The sequence below is a fragment of the Geotrypetes seraphini genome, chromosome 9 (assembly GCF_902459505.1).
Source record: "Geotrypetes seraphini chromosome 9, aGeoSer1.1, whole genome shotgun sequence".
In the NCBI taxonomy this organism is placed as follows: Eukaryota; Metazoa; Chordata; class Amphibia; order Gymnophiona; family Dermophiidae; genus Geotrypetes; species Geotrypetes seraphini.
This window is the reverse complement of record NC_047092.1, coordinates 48866742-48889958: the sequence shown is the minus strand read 5'-3', so window position 1 is coordinate 48889958 and position 23217 is coordinate 48866742. Positions and strand designations below refer to the sequence as shown.

Sequence of the window (23217 nt, the reverse complement as noted above, 5' to 3'; positions counted from 1 at the left end):
CAATTTACAATGGTAGCATATAGTAGGGGGTGCCACTATTGGGCAAAAATTAAATTTTCAAAAGTTTGGGGAAGTCATTCTAAATGCGATAGGTGCCAGTGGGTCTCAGTGGACCATCCCGAAGAAAAATGTCACCCTAAGGTAGAAGGATCACTGACTGCAATAGCAGTTATGTGGTGTATGCGATCTTGTGCCTGTGTGACCTAGTATATATAGGTTTTACATGCAGACCAGTAAAATTGAGGCTTAATGAGCACAAATCACGCTTAACAAATGAAAACCTTCAAGCCCCCATAGTACAGCACTGGGTGGCTAAAGGACATATGGTAGAGGACTTGAGGTGGCGTGTCATTGATTGTTTGGAACAAGGGCGGGAGGGTGGAAATCTAGAGAAGGCTTTAAATGAAAAAGAACAGCGCTGAATTGTAGAGTCAAGGGGGTTGAACAGTGAGGTGGAATGGGCGTCTCTGATTGGCTAGCTTCTGCCCAATGAAGCGTGGGAGAAATCAGCTGTGATGATTGGAGGGGAGTATTTAAGGGAGGAGAAAGAGGTCGACACCATCTTGATCTACGAAATCAGTAGGAGTTGGATGACAAAATCGGCCGCGGTAAGTGCAGGTTATGAGTAGATATAAGGGAAGAGCGTTTTGAATGTAAAATGTTATTCTTAATACTCTTATTTTGGATTGTAGGGAGACCCTTGAAACAGCATTCTGATGCGAAACATGTTAGGTCTGAATATAAAAAACAACTAAAAAGTAAGTTATGAAATAATAAAGCTATGATAATATGGGCTAGTGAGGATCTGTCATGTAATTCTTCCCGCTAAAGAAATTTTGACAACGGTGGAGTGGTGGTACTGAGGCCCGAAAAAAAAGCTCTGACAAAGTTGTGTTTGAAGAATGGGTTATACTTGGGAAGTGGTGACAATGTGTTAGATTATTATTCCTGAGTAGAGGATTGTTTAAAAATACATCATTTATATCTGAACCTGCAATATACTGTAGACATTATGTTTTTGAGCTGTTTTTTTGAATTTTCGTGTCTTCTTTCATTTAGAGCCCTGAAGAAATGATCCTTTGATCATGAAACATTGGCCACCATTGGCAACAATTTAAGTGACAAGGCTTATGACGAGCTAGCACTGAACTGAAAAGTTTCACTCTGCGAAGGAAAAGATTAGTGCTGTTTGCTTTTGTCGATTTTGTTGATTTGAATTACCCGTTAAAGTCACACATCGGGGTTGTTTTGCCTATGATTGAAGTATGGAGGGGAGAGAGTGAGCAACCTAAGCTCCCCTTCATAGCTCCAGTGCAAAGTTTGTCCTGCAGCTTCTGAGGCATTTTCCCCCATGATTGATGTTTGTGAGGAATTCAATTTATATATGTCTGATGATATTAGGGGTTAGGCATTTGAGTACACTACTATATACACAAACATTAAGGGCAATGTTATAAACTGGTGCTTAAAGATAAGCACCAGTTGAATGCATAAATTACACAATAACATTTGCACATGAAAAAACAAACAAAAACAAAACACTGAAGGGGAGTGCTGGTCATCGGGGGTGGGTGGGGGAGATAGCAATGACAGTCATTGGGGGATAGAAGTGCTGGTCATCAAAGGGGGGGGAGTTAGCAATGCTGGTCATTGGAGGCAGGTGGAGGATAACAGTGCCAGTCATCGGGGGAGGGCTGAAGATAACAGTGCTGGACATTGAGGGCCGGGGGAGGGGGAGGAGGTAACAGCACAGGTCATCGGGTGGGGAGGGGAGGAAGAAAGCACCATCAATGCAAGGTGGATTGAATGTAAACTGAGACCCACATTTTTTGGGCCCCAAAATCTTGGTTTATATTTCAGTATATACGGTAGATGCCTTAGATGCTGGCTTGCCCAGACTGGACTTACTAGTTAGGACAAAAAGAGGGCCAGAGAGACAAAATCATTTGTCAGTTCAAGATAACAGAGGAAAACTCTCCTTACATCCAGTACCTTCAGCAGTTTGTCTTGTTTCTATGAGTCTTTGCTCTGAAATATCAGAAGGTGGCCTCTTGATTAACGTGAAAAGCCAAACTACCTTCGGCAAGAGAGAAGGAACCATGCACAGGGAAACCCCAGTTTCTGTCCCCTTAAGGAATGAAAGCACCTGCAACTCTGAGACTTGCCTTACTAAGGTGATAGCCACTAGATTGATCGTCAGATCCAGCACAAATGCGTCTTGTAAAGGATCATACAAAGCTCTCCTGAGACCTTGCAACACAATGTTTAGGTTCCATGACAGAAAAGGTTCTTAACAGGATGCAGTCTGAATACTCCTTTCAAGAATCTGGCTATATCTGTATGAGAAGCAAAAAAACCTCCAAAGCTGACTTTTAGAGACACCCCACCTCCCACAGGTTCTAATGGCCTTACTCACTGTGCTGTGCTGGTGCAACAGCCTGGTTCAGTTCTCACTGCAGTGGATAGTGAGGAAGACCTTTGCCTCAGTCCAGGACTCTTCAATCTTCATGCTTCCAGTCAGGCCGACACTTCAGACTCCCACAAACTCATGAGCCACAACAGGGGGAGGAAAATGCAGCCAGCACCTGACAAAGCCCTCCTGGACCACCACAGGGCCAAACAGCTTGCATTCAAGCACCTGATAAATCAGAGGCAAGTCTTGCTCCCAAGGGAATGATCTCCCAGCTCCTTTTCTGTTAGTGCAGGCTGACTAGACAGGTTCCTTTATGGTTGCCCTGCCAGCAGCAGACAGTTCCCTAATTATTTCTAAATTAGATTATTGTAATGCTTTGTTCATGGGCATATCCCAAAAAGAAATCAGACGCCTTTAAATCATACAGAACGCTTCCATAAAAATAATTCATAAAGCAAAGAAATTCGACCACATCACTCCTTTACTTAAAGAATCCCACTGGCTTCCCGTTGCACATCGTATTTTATATAAAATATGTCTGCTTACGTTCAAATCAATAATGTCTCAAACCCCAGCTTTTATTTTCAGAGTGTTAATTCCTTATATAACTACAAGAACACTGAGATCTCAGGATCAACATCTATTGGCTATTCCCTCATTGAAAGTTATTAACACTAGAAGGCTTACTATTTTTTCAGTGACCGCCCCACAATCTTGGAATAATCTCCCTATCTATATAAGAGAAGAAAAGAACTTAGCTAATTTCAAGACTAAGCTTAAAAGTTTCATTTTCAATGACGTTTTTAGTTAATAAATAACTTTACATTTCTTCTTAACCTTTTATTTTCTTATTTGTGCTTTTATTCCCTCCCTATTGTTGTAATCCTGAAATATAGAATTTGATACAGAATGTAACCCTTTAAATATAGTTTTCCTAGTGTTTCAAGATTGTAAGTTTTTGTAATTATGTAATATTATTTGTCTTTGTAATAATTACCCCAAGTTTTTATTTATTCATTATTGTTTGTATATCGCCTAGAATGTAGAATAGGCGATTAATCAAATTGCATAATAAACTTGAAACTTGTCAGAAGGTCTGCGTCCTCTCCCAGGCAGAGCTGCCCCAGGGCCACTGGGGACCTCTTGAACACTGCAAGACTCAAGATTGGATAAAAAACCTGAAAATCATAAAAAAAATCTCAGTGCAGATCAGAAAGACACCTTCTAGCTCATTTGAAGGAGGAAAAACCTGAAGAGAGGCAGCACAGCCCACTGAGGAAGGAGGTGGAGCTGAAGAAAAAGTACTGATTCCTTCTGCAACAGCTCATGATTTGGGGGACTTATCCTACTTGTCAGAACTCGTATACTTTGTGTAACAGTAAATAATTTTGGAGACTTGTTTGTGAAGTTTGTAATGCTTATGCTATTTTAAGTTTCTGGAAAACTCAAAAAGTACCAATAAAAAAAAAATCACTAGCACCTATCAGTAGGAATGGATGGGAGCTCAAACTGAAATTTAACATAGAAACGTAGAGTAATTCTATGAAAAATTTTATGTGTAAAACATAAGTGGGCTGGTGCATACTTTGCCAATAAGTATTTATGGAGCACAGTTTAGGAATGCATGTAGATTATAAAAGGGTTTGTTTACTAAGGGCTCCTTTTATGAAGCCGCGTTAGCGGTTTAACGCGCGTAATAGTGCACGCTACACTGCTGGCCACGCTAGCCACTACCGCCTCCTCTTGAGCAGGCGCTGCTACTGGCGAATCCAAGCCCTTCAACTAGGGCTTATTTTGGGGTAGGATTTATTTTTGGGGTAGGTCTTATTTTCGGGGAAACACAGTATCTACTTGCTCTCTTAAAGCAGGTGTCTTATTCTCAGTCCAGTCCTTAGAACACACCCTGCCAGAGTTTCAGAATATGCCTATAAATTGATCTCATGCATACTAACTGTGGCTATCCAGAAAATCTAACTGGCTGTGTGTATCCACAGGACTGGGCTGAGAACCCACTGCTCTATCAATTAAGTTTTAATCAATCATATCACATACTCCAACCACATTATTTGTTGCTTTGGCCTCCCTTTGGCCACAATCAAATGCAGTAGCTCAACTATGAGCTGACAAAGACCCCTTTTTTTAGTTTTTTTGGGGGGCTGAGATTGAGAATCTGTATAATATGGTCCTCAGTAGGATTTAATTTAATTTAATTCTTAATTTAATTTAATTCTTATATACCGCTAATAACCATGAGGTTTCTAAGCGGTTTACAAAAATGATGCATTAAAAGATACAATAAATAAAAATAAATAAGATAGGTACTTGGAAATTCCCTAACTGTCCCAAAGGCTCACAATCTAACTAAAGTACCTGAAGAAACAATTTATGAAAAGTAAAGATAAAAATATAAAGACAGAGGTAGAGATAGAGATAGAAATGAATATTCCAACAAGATGGCGGCCAGTTAGGTCATCTTCTGTGCTGTCTCCCTTGTCCTGCTTTTGTTTTTGTTTTATTTTGCCTTTGTTGATTTTTCTTTTAAATTTCTTTTTTGTTGGTTTTTTGTTCTGTCTCTGTTGTTTTCATTTGGGACTTCCAGTCTCGTTAGTGTTTGCTTCTTTTGAGCTCACCTATCGATTGACAGTTGCTCCGATCTGGCAGCTGAGGGAGCCGTTGCCTAATGCCTGAATGGTTCTATGGTGGCGGTTAAGAATTGGGTCCTGTTTCTTTTCGTGGTGGATGGGAGAGTTCTGGCTTTTGGCTCCTTGTGTTCATGTCCAGCCACTAGCGGAGAGGAGTGTGGGAGCACTGCTTCGCCCCCTCCCGAACCAGCATCCTGCACAATATGTTTTCCAATAGGAACAAAACATAATTCATGACTAATCTAGAAGGATTGCAAAAATGTACAAAAGCACCCCCAAACCAAACAAAGCAAAAACGAAACACAACTAATCCTGCTGGGTTCCTTTTGTTTCATATGAAATCTGGAAATACCTTACTTGTTACAGATGACTGATGGCTTCTTTCTGAATCATCACCGGGCAGCAATTCTAGAGCTGGAATTCAGAAATAAAAACAGTGATTAGTAGAAGCTATTCCACTGCTTATTTACACTTTTAGGGCTCCTTTTGCTAAGCTGCGATAGCGTTCTTAGCACGCGCAGAATTTTAGTGCGCACTAAACCCACGCTATGCAGCTAGAACTAACGCCAGCTCAATGCTGGCTTTAGCGTCTAGTGCGCGTGGCAATTCTGCGCACGCTAAAACCGCTATCGCAGCTTAGTAAAAGGAGCCCTTAGAGATTGAAGACAAAATTACAAGACTTACTTGATGATTTAAAGGTGTAACATGCAAACATGTTTTTATTGTAAACTGCACAGGGTAGTACTTGTACAGAGGGAGCACCTTCTAACATCAGATCCTATTGTCTGACTGGAATTTACTTTATTTAATTTATTTTATTTTTATTTATTGTTTTCTCAGGCACTATAGCTAGATTGTAAGCCTTCGGGACAGCTAGGGAAATCCAAAGTACCATTTTTATTTACAGTGGTGCCTCGCATAACGAACGCCTCGCACAGCGAATGCTGCGCACAACGAACTTCAGGTCTTGCTTCCCACAACGAACTTCGTTTCACACAACGAAGTCGCCCGAGCTGCATCCTTCCGCGCAGGCACCGCGTTTAACTGCCCTCTCTCCGCCTGGCTCCCTGTGCAGTGTCGGACAGTCGGCTCGCAGGGGCCCGGCGCCTACTGCTGATGCGTTGGGGGGGGCGGAGCTACTCTCGCCGCTTCCCCGATGCTAGAAAAAAAAAAATGAACAGTCCCAGTTTTTGCCGCTGAGACTCTGCCCTCTCTCACTGTAAAATTAGACTCTACTTAGTCTGTCTTTAAATTTAAACAATGTGTGTTGTTTTAAAAAACAATTATGTTGTTAGATGTATCTAAATAAAAATAATAACCAAAAATTTATCTTTTTTTATGTCATTTTAGCATATTTTATGCTACAGAACGAATTATTTTTTTTAACATGTATTGTTATGGGAAAACGCGTTTCACATAACGAACTTTTCGCATAACAAACTTGCTCCTGGAACCAATTAAGTTCGTTGTGTGAGGCACCACTGTATTTTATTTTAATGTATCTTTAATTTATCTTCATTGTAAACCGCTTTGAACCTCATGGTATAGCGGTATATAAGAAATTAAATCAAATCAATAAAAGAAAAAATGAAATGAAATGAGAATCTGCTACATTTAGAACGTTAAAAATCTGAAAAACAAATTGAACTACCGGTACCCCCTGATTCTTAGTCTCTGTTTGAATTACCTCATTTCTGTGGTCTATTTAGTAACATATTAGTGTGCATAAAATTCCTAATTTGCTTGTGCTTAATGCACAAGATCATAAATGCTCGCTTAAGTATAACTGCTAGTGCAAAAATCTGGAGTTAAAACACAGTAATTAATGAATTGTGACACAGAAAACATACTCCCTCTTTTACGAACGCATAGCGCAGGTTTTGGTGCCTGCTCATAGGAATTCAATAAGCGTCAAAGTAGTTACCGCCGTTGCCGGACCTAAAACCCATACAATGGGCTCCTTTTATTAAGCCGCGCTAGTGGGGTTAATGCGCTTGCCTTTTCATCACGCGCTAACCCCTGTGCTGGCCTAAAAACTACCGCCTGCTCAAGAGGAGGCGGTTGCGGCTAGCGCGGCCAGCGGTTTAGCGTGTGGTATTACGAGCGTTAAACCGCTAGCGCGCCTTTGTAAAAGGAGCTCTATGTGTTCATAAAAGAGGGGGATAGTTTATTCATTTGAAAATAGCTTAATACAAACTGCAAATAAACTTTGAGATTCACATTTAAAGGTTCCACTAATGCTCTCACCATACCCTTTGTAATTACAAAAGGGGTACATAATCTCCAGTTTGGAGATATCTCTGCGCCCTGCGCCCCACCCCCCCGTGCCAACAGATTGACTCCCCACCATATGAAACTGTACGCTCTACTGAAAAATCTTGTTCGCAAGTTGAAAACCCAAAGGAACTGTTCTTCCCTTATGTTACAATTCCCCGCCACCCTTGATAGTTCTCACTTAGTTCAGAAATTGAGCAAAGAAGGTCAGGTGGCACCGGGCGGCTTTCCCGCAGAGGAGAGAATCCTGCATTCACCGTGGGCCTCATCTGGGGCAGCCTCCTTGGAGCGGCTGGGGCACGGGCAGTGTGTCTGGGAGGGAATGCATGGATGGGAGAACATCTCAGGGGAGGAGACATAGGCATCATGGGACTGTCGGCCAAGTCTCTTCCCTGAAGAAGCCCTTTCTGGAAACGTCAATCGCTCCTCCTACACTTACTTGCTCCACTTCATCACTTCATCATGCTTCTATTCCTTTCTCTCCTCTCTTCTACCTTCCAAAGTATTTAGATCAATGCTGTCTTGTTAAAATGTTTATTTTATTTTTATTTTTCCTCTAACTCTACTTTTCACTTCTCTATTACCCTCCAGGTACTTTAGTTAGATTGTGAGCCTTCGGGACAGTAAGGGAATTTTTCAAGTACCTTTCTTATTTCTAATCTTAATGTATATTTTCTGTAAACCGCTTAGAACCTAACGGATGTAGCAGTATATAAGAAATAAATTACATTACATTACATTCTAAATTTTAGTACTACTGAGAGGGGGAGCAACTGGGCATCTCTCCAACCATGGGTGATCAAAGCAAGCCCTTTTTGGATGGAGAATCATAAAACACTTTGAGATATATGCCTCTCGCAATCACAGATCAAGGAGAAAACTGGGATTTAACATATCCTGCATTTTTCTGAGCTATACCTTTTAAAAACGCACACTGAAGTGCATCTGTAATATGCTACCCAACCTATGATTTTTTTTTCCATCACATAACTTTAATCTTAGTAATAACAGTACAGTATGACACTTCTTTTTCCTTCTTTTCACACCTTACAGACTGTTTTAACACTTGGGATTTAGCTACGTATTTGGGACCTGGGTTGGCCACTGTTGGAAACAGGATACTGGGCTTGATGGACCTTTGGTCTGTCCCAGTCTGGCAGCGCTTATGTTCTTATGTGAAACAAGTCACTGTGACATCACTGACGAAATTGGCTCTTAGGAATTTGTTGGAATGAGGCATTATGACATCATGATCTCAGCTCTTGAACGTTGCTACTATTTGGGATTCTACCAGCATGGCAATTCTTATGTTCTTTTAACATAGCAACAATAACAAGGGAACCATTCTAATAATATTTTGTATAGGCAACATACAGTTGGGTGCAAATGTTTAGGTAACTCTGGCCATATTGTATGCCTCGATGAAAACTCAAGTGAACAAAAGATGACACAGTGTTACATTTTACTGATTTAATGCAAAATTACTATTCACTGATTTTGACTGAAAATGATAAAAATATGGCAAATATAACTACAAAAGTCTGGACAATCTTCCAGTTAATGGATTACTATTTTTTCTTAATTGTTAAGACAATTCAAAGCATATACTGATTTTTTAAGATCTTCAATTAGGCAGATGATGACAATTCCATGGTTGAACAAATATTTTAGGGATCCTTTTACAAAGGTGCACTAGGGCCTTAATGCGTGCAATAGCGCACGTTAAATTCCTGAGCACGCTATAGCGCGCAGTAATTTTGTGCGTGTGCTAAAAACCCTAGCACACCTTTGTAAAAGGAGCCCTTAATCTTTCTAACTTCTTAGCCTGTGATTGTTATATCTATGACCAAGAGATCCTGTAAGTAGGTGTCGTAGCATTTAAAAATGTAGATAATTTATTCTTACAAGGTGGGAAGGGGGGGGGGGGAGACTAACAAAAAAAATTCTCCAAAATTCTTCCAGCTAGTAATTTCAATGGTTATAATAATTGTTAAGAAATGGAAATGGAATAGATTGTTGAAATTAAGGTAAGAGCTAGAAAACTCGTAAAAATGTCCAGTAGAACTAACAAAACTGGTCACATCTACAGTTTCAGAGTTTTTTTGAATTTTGATTAAACGCTTCTCCAGGGGTACAAAGCGTTGTACATAGTAATTTAAAATAGATAGGAGACGAACATATTAAATAATTAAACGCAGACCAACAAAACAAACATACTTATGACATGAAAACATTGGGAGAAAAGGGAAGAACTACAATTTATTACCACCACAGATCACCACAAATGACCTGCTGAAAATCTACCTGTTCCACCATACAGCATGTCTTATACAGAAATAGTTTGCATGGAAAAGTTGTCAAAAGGAAACCCTTTTCTAAGACTTCATCACAAAATTTGTCATCTGAAATATGCAACAGAGAATCTTGATAAAGCCTGAAACTTGTTGGAATAAAGCGCTTCGAACAGATGAAATGAAAATCAAACTGGCCAGAACATACATTTGGAGAACAGAACACCTTGCCAACCATTAAGCAGAGGGGTTGATTTATTATGCTTTAAAGTTATTTGGCAGCCAGTGGTACAGGAAATGTTGTTATACTGGCAGAAGAATAGATTCCTCCAGGTATTAACATATTCTAGAGCTAATGCTCTAGTCAGTGAAGAGAGAGGTTCAATATTTCAGAAGTACAACAATCTGAAACATATCTCAAAAATCAACCAGGAAAGAAAAGTGAATGTTTTGGAAAAAAACATATGGGAAGATATCAAACACACAGTCCACGCAAAGAGAACTAAGAACATTTTTCAGCTACAGGAATCTGCATATAATGAGAAAATAAATGTTTCTGCTAAATGTACAAGTAGTGCCAAACTTGCACTTGCCATACTCTCCATTTTCTTATTCTGAAACTGTAAAAGCTAGCAAATAGTAATTCTGTACTAACATATAGAGGCAGATGTCATCTTTAACCATTCATGTAGATAAGTGTCTTTCAAACTGTGTGCTACAGCACTGTGGTGTGCCCCAAAGAGATTTCAGGTGTGCCATGAGAGATTCCAGAATTTTACTTTATTTTTTTAAAAAATTCCCTTCATAAGTATACACTGGAATAGATGACATGTATGTCGTGTACACAACAGTCTGTCATTGTTAAGATCATCTATGTGCGTAAGGATACAACCGCCCACACAAGCATCATTCTTTGACGCGATTGGTCCTTGAAAACTAACGGCAAGTAATTTTATTTTTTATGCAGTAGTCTAACTTGAACAACAATCAAGGCTTTGCTGCTGTTTGGATCTTCTATCTTTGTAAACTTGGATTTTCAGCTCTGACAGAAATTAAATTGAAAAAAAGAGAATGACTGCAGATGGTGGATGATGACTATTGAACCACATTTTGAGTTAATTTGCACTCAAAAACAAGCACATCCATCGCATTGATTAGCAATTCTTTTCTATCTACTTTAGTTCCAGCTTTGTTACAATTACCCATACATAGCTTAAAGAACTTTAAGGGTTCCTTTTACGAAGGCGTATTACCGCACTCTAAACTGCCAGACGCGCTAGCCGCTACTGCCTCCCTTTTAAGCAGGCAATAGTTTTTGGCCAGCGCGGGGGTTAGCGCGTGATGAAAAGTCACGCACGTTAACCCCGCTAGCGTGCCTTTGTAAAAGGAGCCCTAAATAACTCTATAATATGGCACAAAAAACATTTGCTCCGTTTAGTGTGCTGAAGCTAAAAAAGTTTGAGACACACTGATGTAGATGTCCTGGCCATCAAAACATTCACTGGAACATATTATATACAGGTTCTTCTTTCTTGTACCTGGGGCCCAGAGTCACAAAGAGCTGCAGTGGGAATGCAGCTCAGTTCCCCTGGCTCTCAGGTCACTCCACTAACCATTAGGCTTGATGGGAGTAGAGTAGCTGCCTAATGGTTAATGTAGTGGGGGGAGGACCCCCTATATAGAAAGAGAAATTACAGCTCACCTTGAAGAAAGCCATAGCATGATGGCTGAAACATCGATTCTACCTACCCTGTTGCAGCAAGACCTGGACAACTGCAACAATCGTGAAGCCACCCACGGAAGCCTAAGAGAACATTTTTTTTCTTCTTACTACAACCATGAGTATCTCACAAGGACAAGAGTGACACTGAAGAAATACTATCCCCTAGGCAGAACATTTATTTGATAGTCAGTTCATTGGTGGAATTAAACTGCATTCTCAATCTGCCAGGTCAGCAAGAGTTCATTACTGCTGTTATATATGGCCAGCATCTAAAAACTACTAATTAACTTAAACCTTCTTAATGAATATAGCTATCAGTATTTACAACTCTGGCAAATTGAAACTCAGCCCTTTTCAGGTGTCTTAAACATGCTCTTTTAAATTCACAGGTAAACAATGATTTGTTTCATATTAATTTAAAGTTGGAAAGATGTGTGTTTTATCTTTCCAACTTATAAGTTTAATTTAATGTGGTGTCTTATATACCGCTAAATCTCCCAAAGAATTCTAAGTAGTTTACAAAACAATTAAATTGACTTAACTAACAGCCACAAATCTAATCAGATACTTTGAATTTCCCTCTCTGTCCCAATTTACCTATATAATGAGAAGGAAGAGGGAAAAGATAATACAATAAATTCAATACTATAGGTGCTTAAAAGGCATAACAGAAGGGAAAGCTTCAATATCAAAAAGCCCCCAAAGAAAAAAATAGCAAAATTAAACAAGCCCAACAAAAATAAAGCAAAAAGAAAATTAAAACTAAACCCCAGTCATTCTCACTACCCTCAGTCAGCTTCTAATTCCATGTCCCCAATTGAGCCAGGCAGGCCAGCACCACAAAAGCGACTCCTCCTCTTCAATTTGCCTGCTCCAGAAAGGCTGGAACCAAACGCTGAAATTCCGCCAGCCCGCCCTGAGGTGGCAGAACATAGAAACATGATAGCAGATAAAGGCCGAATGGCCCATCTAGTCTGCTCATCTGCCGTAACCATTATCTCTTTCTCTCTCCAAAGAGAGATGGACTGTCCTCCCATGGGACTCCAGAAGAAGTCGTGGGCTGGGAGCTGGATGCAAGCAGAGGTTCTGGGCAGTGCCACTGCAGCACCATTCATAAATGCTAGTTCATATGAGATGGTTTGTTAGATGACCCCTTTTTTGGATTGTAGATCACACATCTGAGTCCCTCCATGCTACTGTGTTGAACCAGCTGATAGAATCCCCAGGAAGAGCAGCAGTTAGGAGAGATGAAAGAAAACACAGTTCCTTCAGAACTTGGCATGCTTTTTCTCCTTGTCACAAGTGACTCTGCACCAGTAGATGGGGCTTAAAGCAGTCCCTCAGTGCTGCTGTGTTGAACCAGCTGATAGAATCCCCTGGAAGAACAGCAGTTAGGAAGGATAAAAGAAAAATGGCATGAACAGTTGCACTCTTGTGATGATCAGCTTCTGCTTCTAAAATGCATAGTAGAGGCTGAAGATTCTGATGACTGTAAATACATACATTCCCTCTGTGGACAGGCTCAAGGAGAATTACTTTCAGGTATAGAAAGTATTTTCCTGTCCCCAGTGGGCTCACAATAGGTTTGTGCTTGAGGTAATGGAAGATTCCCAAGACAGGAGAGCAACTGACTAATATTCATACTCCCTCCCTCTCTGAAGTGGCTCAGGAGCCTGTCACATAGCCGCTTTGATAATACAATTCAGGGAGATTTCTCTACTCCTCTTTAATTACTGGGATTTATTAATCGCCTTTATGAAGAGATTTGTCCAAGGTGGTGTACAGTAATGTAATGTAATGTAATTTATTTCTTATATACCGCTACATCCGTTAGGTTCTAAGCGGTTTACAGAAAATATACATTAAGATTAGAAATAAGAAAGGTACTTGAAAAATTCCCTTACTGTCCCGAAGGCTCACAATCTAACTAAAGTACCTGGAGGGTAATAGAGAAGTGAAAAGTAGAGTTAGAGGAAAAATAAAAATAAAATAAACATTTTAACAAGACAGCATTGATCTAAATACTTTGGAAGGTAGAAGAGAGGAGAGAAAGGAATAGAAGCAGAAGGGGGAGCCGTTGAACAGTAGAATTCTGGAGAAATTTAAATGATAGAAATAGAACAAAACAAAGACAAAAGGCAAAACAATAGATAAGACTTTTCGCAATAGATAAGACTTTTTTAGCACGCGTGCTAGCTGAAAAACTACCACCTGCTCAAGAGGAGGCAGTAGCGGCTAGCCCACGTGGTATTTTAGCGCACGCTATTTCGCGCGTTAAGGCCCTAACGCGCCTTCGTAAAAGGAGCCCTATATGATTAAGTTTACACACTGTGACAAGAAAATCAAGGTAAGATTTTTTTGTCCGCTTTGGAGAAATAGATTACTATGTTCTCGAGGTAAGGCATTCTGATTTGTTTACTAGTCCTATATCCGGAGATAACTGTCATGTATAAACAGATACAAGTCAATTCCTGTGGCCTAGAAAAGAACGTACAGTGGCCTTCAAGACAAAACTTTTTATTAGCTTATTTTGAAGTTGCACCAAAGATCTTTCTGTTTATATTATTTAAACCCTGGCATTGTCTGTGATTACTTCAATACTGGTTCATTCTTGATGCCATTAATATTGCTAGCTGGCTGGCAGAGAGATTTCTGGCATACGTTATCTAAATAATGGCTTTTACTGGTTTTGAATTTAGTATCTGGGGTGTACTGTATCGATCCTGAATGCGGAAACAGCATTGATGTTAATCAGGGCATCAGATCGTTCTGACATTAAAGCAACTGCACCGGCGGCATCCTGTTACCTGATTGCTTCACACTAATATGCACTGCCTGCCAGAGCAGCCATCAGGATTCTCCATGGACATATCTTATTTAGCTTATATTACAAACATTCAGAGCTTTCCTCCAGATGCTGAGCCTCTCCAATAAAGCTGACATGAGCGATCCATGACTTGTTTTTAATATCATTCAGTCCAAAGTGATTATTGTATAAACTGACTATATCATTATCTCTTTCTTTGTCTTGGAAAGACTTCCAAGGATCTCTTATGAAATAGAACAATTTGCTTCAAGAATAATTTCCTGGTTTGGCTGCTGCACTGGAACCAGTCACACAATCTGCACTAGGCATCAGCATTACACATCAAATCTGAAATGTAAAAGTAATATAAAGGTGCATACTATTGTTCCATATATGAATAGGTGGATTATTATGATATTTATACAGCATCTACAGAAACTACAGTCAAAGTGGGTGCTTGGGAAAATTCAGACTTGTCCTCTATTTAGAGAACTGTCTGGGTTTCTGGACTTTTTTTAATGGGAAGTATAGAAAAAGACGGCAGATAAGGGCCGTGGCCCATCTAGTCTGCCCACCCCAATGACCCTCCCCTATTTATCTCTGTGCAGAGATCCCACGTGACGATCCCATTTCTTCTTAAAATCAGGCACGCTAATCGAGGCAAGCAGCGTGCCTGATTTTAAGAAGAAATGGGATCGTCACGTGGGATCTCTGCACAGAGATAAATAGGGGAGGGTCATTGGGGTGGGCAGACTAGATGGGCCACGGCCCTTATCTGCCGTCTTTTTTTATGTTTCTATGTTTCTATGATTTAGCAAGCTCCCTCAACTCCCCCACCTACCTCCTCTCTAGTTGCTAAAATTGGAATCTTCGGGCAGCTGGCAGCAGCAATGAGGTGAGCCTCTCTGCAGGTCCTATCTACACGAGAACAGGAAGTCGCTGCAGAAGAGCAGATATCTGGGGCAGACCGGTGGCAGCAGGCTCACCTTGTTGCTGCTGCAAACTGCCCGAAGATTCAATGCAGTGGCCAGGGAGGAGGTGAGTGGGGAGTCAGGAGCTGGAGAAAGGTCATGCGGTGGCGGAGGCTGGAGTTATGTAGACCCTGGCTGGGAGCTGGGGACAGGATAGGGAGAGTTTCTCATTAGGTTAGAGATTCTCGTGCAGGCTCTATTGTTGGCTGAGGGTGCAGTTGGGTGATAAGGGAGAGAGAGACAGATGCTGGAATTAGGGGGGGGGTAAGATTGAGTAAAACGGTGGATTCAGGAAGGGGGAGAGTTGTAGTACAATGGGGAGGGGTAGAGGAAAGAAGAGAAAGATATTGGGCCTGGGGTGGGGTACAGGAGAAAGGGTAAGGAAGGAAGAGAAGCTGGACGGGGGCAGAACATGGGGATAGGGATATAAGAATGGCCTTTGAAGCAAGGTAAGGAAGGAGAAAGAGGGATGGGGCTGGGACTGATAGGGTGCAGAGATGCAGTGGAGGATAGCTGAGGGTATAGAGGATGGGAAGGGGGACTAAGGAAATGAGTGAAAGTTAGGGAAGGCAGGGATGGGACTGGGATGAGGCAGGGCATGGCGGGATGTGGTGTGGTGTGGGAGGGGCCAGGGGCAAAGTCACGTGTCCTCTTTACTGTCTTCACAAATATGGTAACCCTATGCTTGAGGCAAAAGATTTCAACTCACACCCCATCCCATTATTCTAACTACTAAACCAGCATTTCTGAAACATTTCACACAACTCCCGATGACAACAAAATAGCAGACCACCGTTTACCTCTCTTCCCTCTCCCCAACTCACCCAACATGAGAAAATAGCAGACAGTAGTGGCAACAACAAAAGCTCAGTCATCTGTCATGGTTTTTGTTTGAACTGGAAGCCAATGTCGGAGGTGGGGTGGTGCTTGTGAAAGTGTATGAGCTCATAAGCCTTGCTATGAGTGCTGGATGTATGTTGGAAGTGGAGGTCTAGAGGTAGTGGATCATAGTCCAAGACGGATGGGGAAGCAACTCTGTTTCTTGTGACCTCCATTGACTGACTGATACCCCATTTTGCGTCACAACCTCCGTTTGAGAGCCAGTACCTTAATACCACTTACTCTTAGGTGAAATGTGCAACTGCATTGCAAAATAAATGATTCTGAGCATTTCCTAAATATCAGGAGTTTGACTGGAGCAAAAACCTCAAAATGGCTTTAAAAAATATTCTGCAGTAGGTAATGGCTGAAATGAGCTTGTATTTAAATTGAATGGCAGTGGATTCTCAAAATTATCTGAGTGAAGTTCTTAGGTTGGGGATTTCTTGTGTAGCCCTTATGTTGCCAAGTCTGAGCACAGGAAGATCAAAACAGGATAAAACAAACTCCTTTGGCTTTCTTACTGGCCAGCAAAGCGAATTGGTACGTTGTACTATTTATCATTTATAGAGTGCTGTAGTAACATCTTTTTTTTCTGTAGGTGGAAAGAAAGATATTTGATTTCAGGAAAAGATGGTCAGCAACATGAACTAGTGCTTTGTAGCAACAGTGTTTTGTTTTCTGTAGGGGACAACATAAGACCTCACATAGGAAGGAAAAAGTACGATGTGACTGAATTCTCAAGGGACATGCATGAAAAATACAGCTGTTAGGCTTATCTTTTCTGCTAACAGATTTGGTAGAGTAACTCCTTTTTTTAACAATTTCATTGGCTCCCGATTGAGGCTTGTATAAAATTTTAGATCTGTATGATGGATTCCAAAATATTATATGGTAAAGCCCCAGCTTATTTAGTGGCTTTTGTTTTAACATCTCATGGTAACTCTCTCTATTATCTTAGGAAACAGGTGAAGTTAAGTCTTCTGACTGTCAAAGGGATTAGGTCTCGTAAATGCTAACTCTCCATCATATATTGAAAGATTTTAATTTGGAATTCCTTTCTTATTAAAATGGAGAAATTAGGTTCTTACCTGCTAATTTTCTTTCTTTTAGACTCTCCAGACTGGTACAGTTCACTGATGGGTAATAGCTCACCATGACAAGCAGGTGGAGACTGAGACAAAATTACAAGTAGCTGTGCTTCCCCTTAACAAAACCAGTCTGCCGAATAGCTAAGCAGTACTAAGAAATGCTAATTATAACAGTAACAACACTCCTAACAGGAGTAACAACTAACATAGAGTTATACTGTTGGAAATTGCATAGAAAAAGCCCCTTCAGTAAATGTCCCCACAGTTTGCCAGCTGCTCAAATTTGTCATATCTGGGAGTGGAAATCAGAGAAGATGCTGAAACAATATGTTATTATGGAACAATGTTTTGCTGGCTCAACCAGTTTATGTTCAATGATTTAGGCTAGGAGGGTAATCTTATACTCGCTAACTCTTATACACACCATATCTTGACTTCTTGGTAGAGGGTGGAAGATGTCCAGGGAAAATTGAATTGGAAATTTGCATCTCTTAATTGGGAATTAGCTCATGAGGGGGAGAAAGGGCTGGGAAGGGAAGTGAGGTGGGAAATTTGCCATATAGAATCTTGTCATCAATCAATAGAACAAGAGCATTTGAAGACCTTTCAGCAATTGCAAGAAGAATATAATCTTCCGTATTATCTGAGAATACATCATTTCCTGACTCAGACAGACTGGGTATCTGCTTGGCTGGAGCAGGGGCTAAGGGTTTCATTTCTGCATTATATGCTCTATGTGTTTCTCCAGATTTTGTGAAACTTCCATATATGTTATAATGGGAGCAGGGCTTGGGAGTAGAGTACTCTGATGATCAATGGTGGGCCATATTACCACAGGCACATAAATACTCAGTGGCTGCTAGTATTAAGGAGGTTAATATTAAAACTATTATGTACTGGCACCTCTCTCTCCTCTTAAGAATTTTCAAGCTGAAATTGGCAATTTATGATCTGTCGTTGGAGATGCTGTGGCTCCTCAGGATCTTTGTAATATCTTTAATGGGAACGTTCTCTTTAAGGCTTTTGGGGGCAAGGTCTTGCAGGAGATATCATTAATATTCCAGTGAGCCTTTTCTTTTGACCCTGCAGCCTGCCTCCTGGGGATGGGGGGAAATCTTATAGGGCAGTAGCATAGGAAGATTGCTCCTGCCACGGTTCATTGCTGGATCACCAGGAATTTTAAAGGTACATTTTTTTAATAATTGGAGAGGTGGGAGGGAAGTGAGTTGTTAAGAGTTCGCTGGGACAGGAGGCAGGAGGGATCCCTCCTGTCCCGGCCCACTGCTGGACAACCAGGGCTTACGACAAGCCTGGTGGAGGTCTGTAATGCACTGGAAGAGAGAGGGGGACAGGGTGCAGAGTCTGACAAGGCAGAGAGGGTAGGGGGCTGGGAGCAGAGCCTATCAGAGCAGGGTACTTGAATATAACCCCTTCCCCCCACTGGTTTATATTTGAGTCAACCTTTTTTCCTCCTTTATGGGGGAGGAAGGATTACCGTGGTTTATATTTGAGTATATACAGTATGCTCCGCATGATTGCTTATGTATATTGCTCTAGATTTTGAAAAATGAGGGAAAGGGGGCGGGTAGTGGGATACTTTAGTTAGATTGTGAGCCTTCGGGACAGTAAGGGAATTTTTCAAGTACCTCTCTTATTTCTAATCTTAATGTATATTTTCTGTAAACCGCTTAGAACCTAACGGATGTAGCGGTATATAAGAAATAAATTACATTACATTACATTACATACTGGAGTATAATACCTTAAAAATTTGATGATTGTTTGTTATACTAATATATCTAAAATGGTGGAAGTGGGTAAATAAATAATGCTCCACTTTCTGGATTGAGAGCACTATCTCAACGGAAGAAAAGCCTCAGGTGTTATCTTTTCACGGTATAAGAGCGAGCAAGCGAGCAACTCAAATTGTGTGGGAAAGTGAAAGTTGATATGCCCTGAAGAAACGGTTTTATACCGTGAAATGTTGGCTATTGTTCAAATATCACTTGTATCTTCACAGTACAGAGGCAGCTGATTATCTCAGTCCTGCACTAAAACTGAATAGTGGTAACAGCACATTCTCCTCAGAAGTTTTTTTGCCAATGATGTGGGTGGAGGAGGTCTGAGCATTTATGCTCTACCAAGATAAAACCTGAGGCTTTTCTTCCATTGAGATAGTGCTCTCAATCCAGAAAGTGGAACATCTATATTTATTATTTATTATGATTGTTTGTTATGCATCTGTTGTTGCTGATTGGTTGTATCTTGTACTGAATGGCATATTTGTTGCTCTTTATGATTTTATCATCAATAAAAATTGTTTGAAAGTAAAGCTTATTTTCAGTCAAACTTTCTGTAGTCCAGACTTAACAACTTTCTATTGTATCTATATCTGAAATGACCAGATGATAAATTTGATTATGTAACTATATCTAAATCTCTGTGAACATTATTTTACTTGCTGTAGTGTTTACATAGGATGTTAAGATCTGGAACGCGTTGTAAGAGGATGTGGGAAGAGTGGTTAATGTAGCTGGGTTTAAAAAAGGATTGGACAAGTTCCTGGAGGAAAAGCCTATAGTCTGCTGTTGAGACAGACGTGGAGGAAGTCACTACTTGCCCTGGATCGATGGCATGGAATGCTGCTACTATTTGGGTTTTTGCCAGGTACTTGTGATTTGGATTGACCTCTGTGAAGACAAGAAACTGGGCTAGATGGGCCATTGGTCTGATCCAGGAACTGGGGGGAAAGGATGGAAGGGAGAAGGGGTACTGCTGGACATGGGGAGAGTAAGAGGTGCTGCTGGACAGGGGGCAGGGAAAGGGAAGGGAGAAGAGGTGCTGCTGGATCTGGTAGAAAGGGAGGAAAAGGAAAGATGCTACACACTGGAGGAGAGGGTGAGATGGTGGATGGGGAGAAAGCATATTAGCTGTGAGTGGGGTTGAGGGGAGGGAAGGAAGGAAAATTGGTACAGGAGGAGTGAGAGTGATGAGAGAGGGAGAAATGAACATGGGGTGGAGGAGAGAGAGAAATGAAGCAAGGGGAAAGAACAAGGGTTGGGAAGTGGGAAGGAAGGATGTTACTCGAAGGAAGAGGCAAGGAGAGAGAGAAAAAGTGTGCAGGAGGCAGAAAGGGTTGGACTCATGGAGACGGTGAGATGGATGGAGAGGACCAAAAGGAAGGAAGGAGAAATGTCATACTCGAGGGAAAGGGGGAGAGGGCAGAGAGTGAAAAGTTCTACATTATGGAGGGAGAGAGATGTTAGTTAGGGGAGGGAAGGAGGACTGGAGGAGAAGAAGCATGCAGGAAGAGGAGAGAAAGAAATGTTGGACTGGTGGAAAGAAGGGAGAAATGTTGGACTGGGAGCGGGCCAGAAAGGAGGAAGAGAAGGGAGATGGACTGCAGATCAAATTACGGTATGTTAAGCAGAGCAAATAATCTAAATAGCATACAAAAGATAACTAAGGGCTCCTTTTACTAAGATGCGCTAAGCATTTTAGCACGCGCTAAATATTTGTGCGCGCTAACCACACGCTAAATGCTAATGCGTGCATGTTAGTTTATGGACGCGTTAGCGTGCGCGTATGTTTAGCGTGCGCTAAAACGCATAGCGCACCTTAGTAAACGAGGGGGTAAGTAAATCTAATCACTCTTACTAATAAGTATAAATTTAGCGAAAAGTATCTTTCTAGCAATAGTTTAATTTTCAACTGATTTTACCTGAATGTTCTTTCAAAGTTCCTTCTAAGTCTGTTAAAACAACGTCTTCCAAGTACTGGCTCTCTTTCAAGTCAATTGAATCCATGTATCTATATTTAAAGATAAGGTATGTTAATAAAAAGAATAGCTATAGTGATAGACAATAGTGGTGATAAATTTGAACATGGTACCATAACACAACAACATTTATATGCAAACAGGCCAATAAGCACATAAAATATGCATCCAGATATATTACAATAACAGAAGTCTATACTATTTAAATTATTACACAGTGAAACAGTTTGGTGAGCAGAAGTCTGAATTAAGAAAGAAAATTTCTAAGAATGTCTTATCAACTGAAAGAAAAGAACTCAGATTGCATATATTATTATTATTATTATTTTTTAAACCAACAACTTAATTCAATCTTGAATCAACAGAGAGCTGCAGTTACGGGCTAGAGTCTTCCTTCAGGACAGAGAAGGAAAGATTAGGTACTTCCTTGATAATAATCTTTCTGTTAACACTGCATATGAGTCCTGACAAGTGGGTTGATTCCCTCAAATCATGAGCAGTTGCAGAGGGAATCAATACTATTTCTTCAGCTCCACTTATTTCCTCAGTGGGCATCCTGCCTCTCTTCAGTTTATACCAAAGCATTTGATAATCGCTACAATAGGAGGAGTACGGGGAACTTTCCCAACAAGACATTTCTGTTCTGCTCTGTAACAAGCATAATGAACAATGTAAATCAATACATATCATATAAAACAAGTAGAACCAAGCCACTTATCTGAGTGCAATCAACACTAACGTTTATAGAGTTTGCATACTCTTACTTGCATTTGTAACAATAATATGGTATTGTATTCATAAAACCCAACTGGCATGAAAAGATCTCCAGTTCTGGACAGAAAATCTTGTCCATGCCATTAAGCAGGCAGATAAATATACTGACAGGGCAGGGCATCAGGACTTGCTTAGAAATATTTGATAGGCATGTATATCAAACTTTAAATAAAACTTGAAACTTGTATGTTAATAGAAAAAATATTATCGAGTACCTATCTTCCCTTCTGTTACACAAGCATATGATTCCTGACAAGTACCTATCTTCCTATCTGTTACACAAGCATACGATCCTGACAAGTGGGACATATCAAAGCAGTCCCTGGAATCTAGGGTGGGACAGATGAGCATACCCTTAACACTGAGGACCCAAAAGCGGCATCCTTTTGTGCTGTTACGTTCACGTTAAAAAACTTTGTAAAGGTATGATGTGTGGATCATATATCCACTTTGCAAATCTCCTCAGGCATGAATGCCCAGGCCTCCGCCCATGAAAGAACTACACTTCTCATGGAATATGCTCTCAAAGACATCGGTGGCTGTTTACCACAGCCAAAGTACACTTACAAAATCGCGATGTGAATCCATCTGGAAATAGATGTCTTAGGATGCTGGCTTGCCCGGTCAGGACTTATTAAAAAAACAAAACAAAAACCTGAAGACAGGCAGGACAGCCCACTGGGTTAGAAGGAGAAGATGAAGAAAAAGTATTGATTTCTTCTGCAACAGCTTGTGATTTTGGGGATTCAGCCCACTTGTCATGACTCGTATGTACTGTGTAACCTTGATAAATCAAAGCACGGCAAGCTAGAAGACTTTTGAATATTGCTTAGTGTTCAAGGAATACAAAGAGGATTGTTAAGAACAGCATTTGTTCATTACAACTGAGTACTGTATGCAGTACCATAAAAATCAGGAAGATATCTGTGATATTTCAACCAAGAAACCTTGTCTTACATAGCCTTGATCTATAACCTATGCCGTGCCAGAATATTCCTGAACACAAAGGCATACAATGTAACAAAACACAATTTACAAAATACAAACAAATCATTATACATGTTTTAAAGTCAGTTTAGAAATATATCCAATTATGAATAGCAGTATTTACATGTGTAGGTTCCAGTTTCAGAAAGTAGCTAGTTACACATGGGTGTCAATATTATGTAGAGATTTCAAGGGGCATGATTTGGATGGGACTAAAATGTACACATGTATTTCCCATTTTAGAAAGGGACATGATTCACAAAGAACTATGACTGAGATATAGTTATACCTGGCTATAATCTGTTCAGAAAAGACAGGGTAGGAAGAAGAGGGGAAGTGGTGTTATATGTTAAAGATCATATTAAAGTCATTCAATTGCACTGTGGGTCAATCTGGAAAGACGGAAAGGAAAATGTATTTACACTGGTGTGATATACAGGCCTCCTTCACAGACAGAAGAAATGGACAGAGATTTAATAGCAGACATTCATAATATAGCTGTGAAAGGGGACGTACTACTAATAGGTGATTTTAACATGGCAGATGTTGATTGGGGTATCTCTATTGTGAGGTCTCCTAGAAGTAGGG

General features: G+C 40.5%; 1 protein-coding gene across 1 annotated transcript in view; it reads right to left on the bottom strand.

Annotated features, from left to right (window-relative positions):
* Positions 1–23217, bottom strand: part of POT1 (protection of telomeres 1) — a 195574-nt gene that overhangs the window by 32165 nt on the left and 140192 nt on the right. The window contains 2 exon segments of the mRNA XM_033959136.1: positions 5413–5469; positions 20812–20900. Of these exon segments, the coding sequence (XP_033815027.1) occupies positions 5413–5469; positions 20812–20900 (146 nt within the window).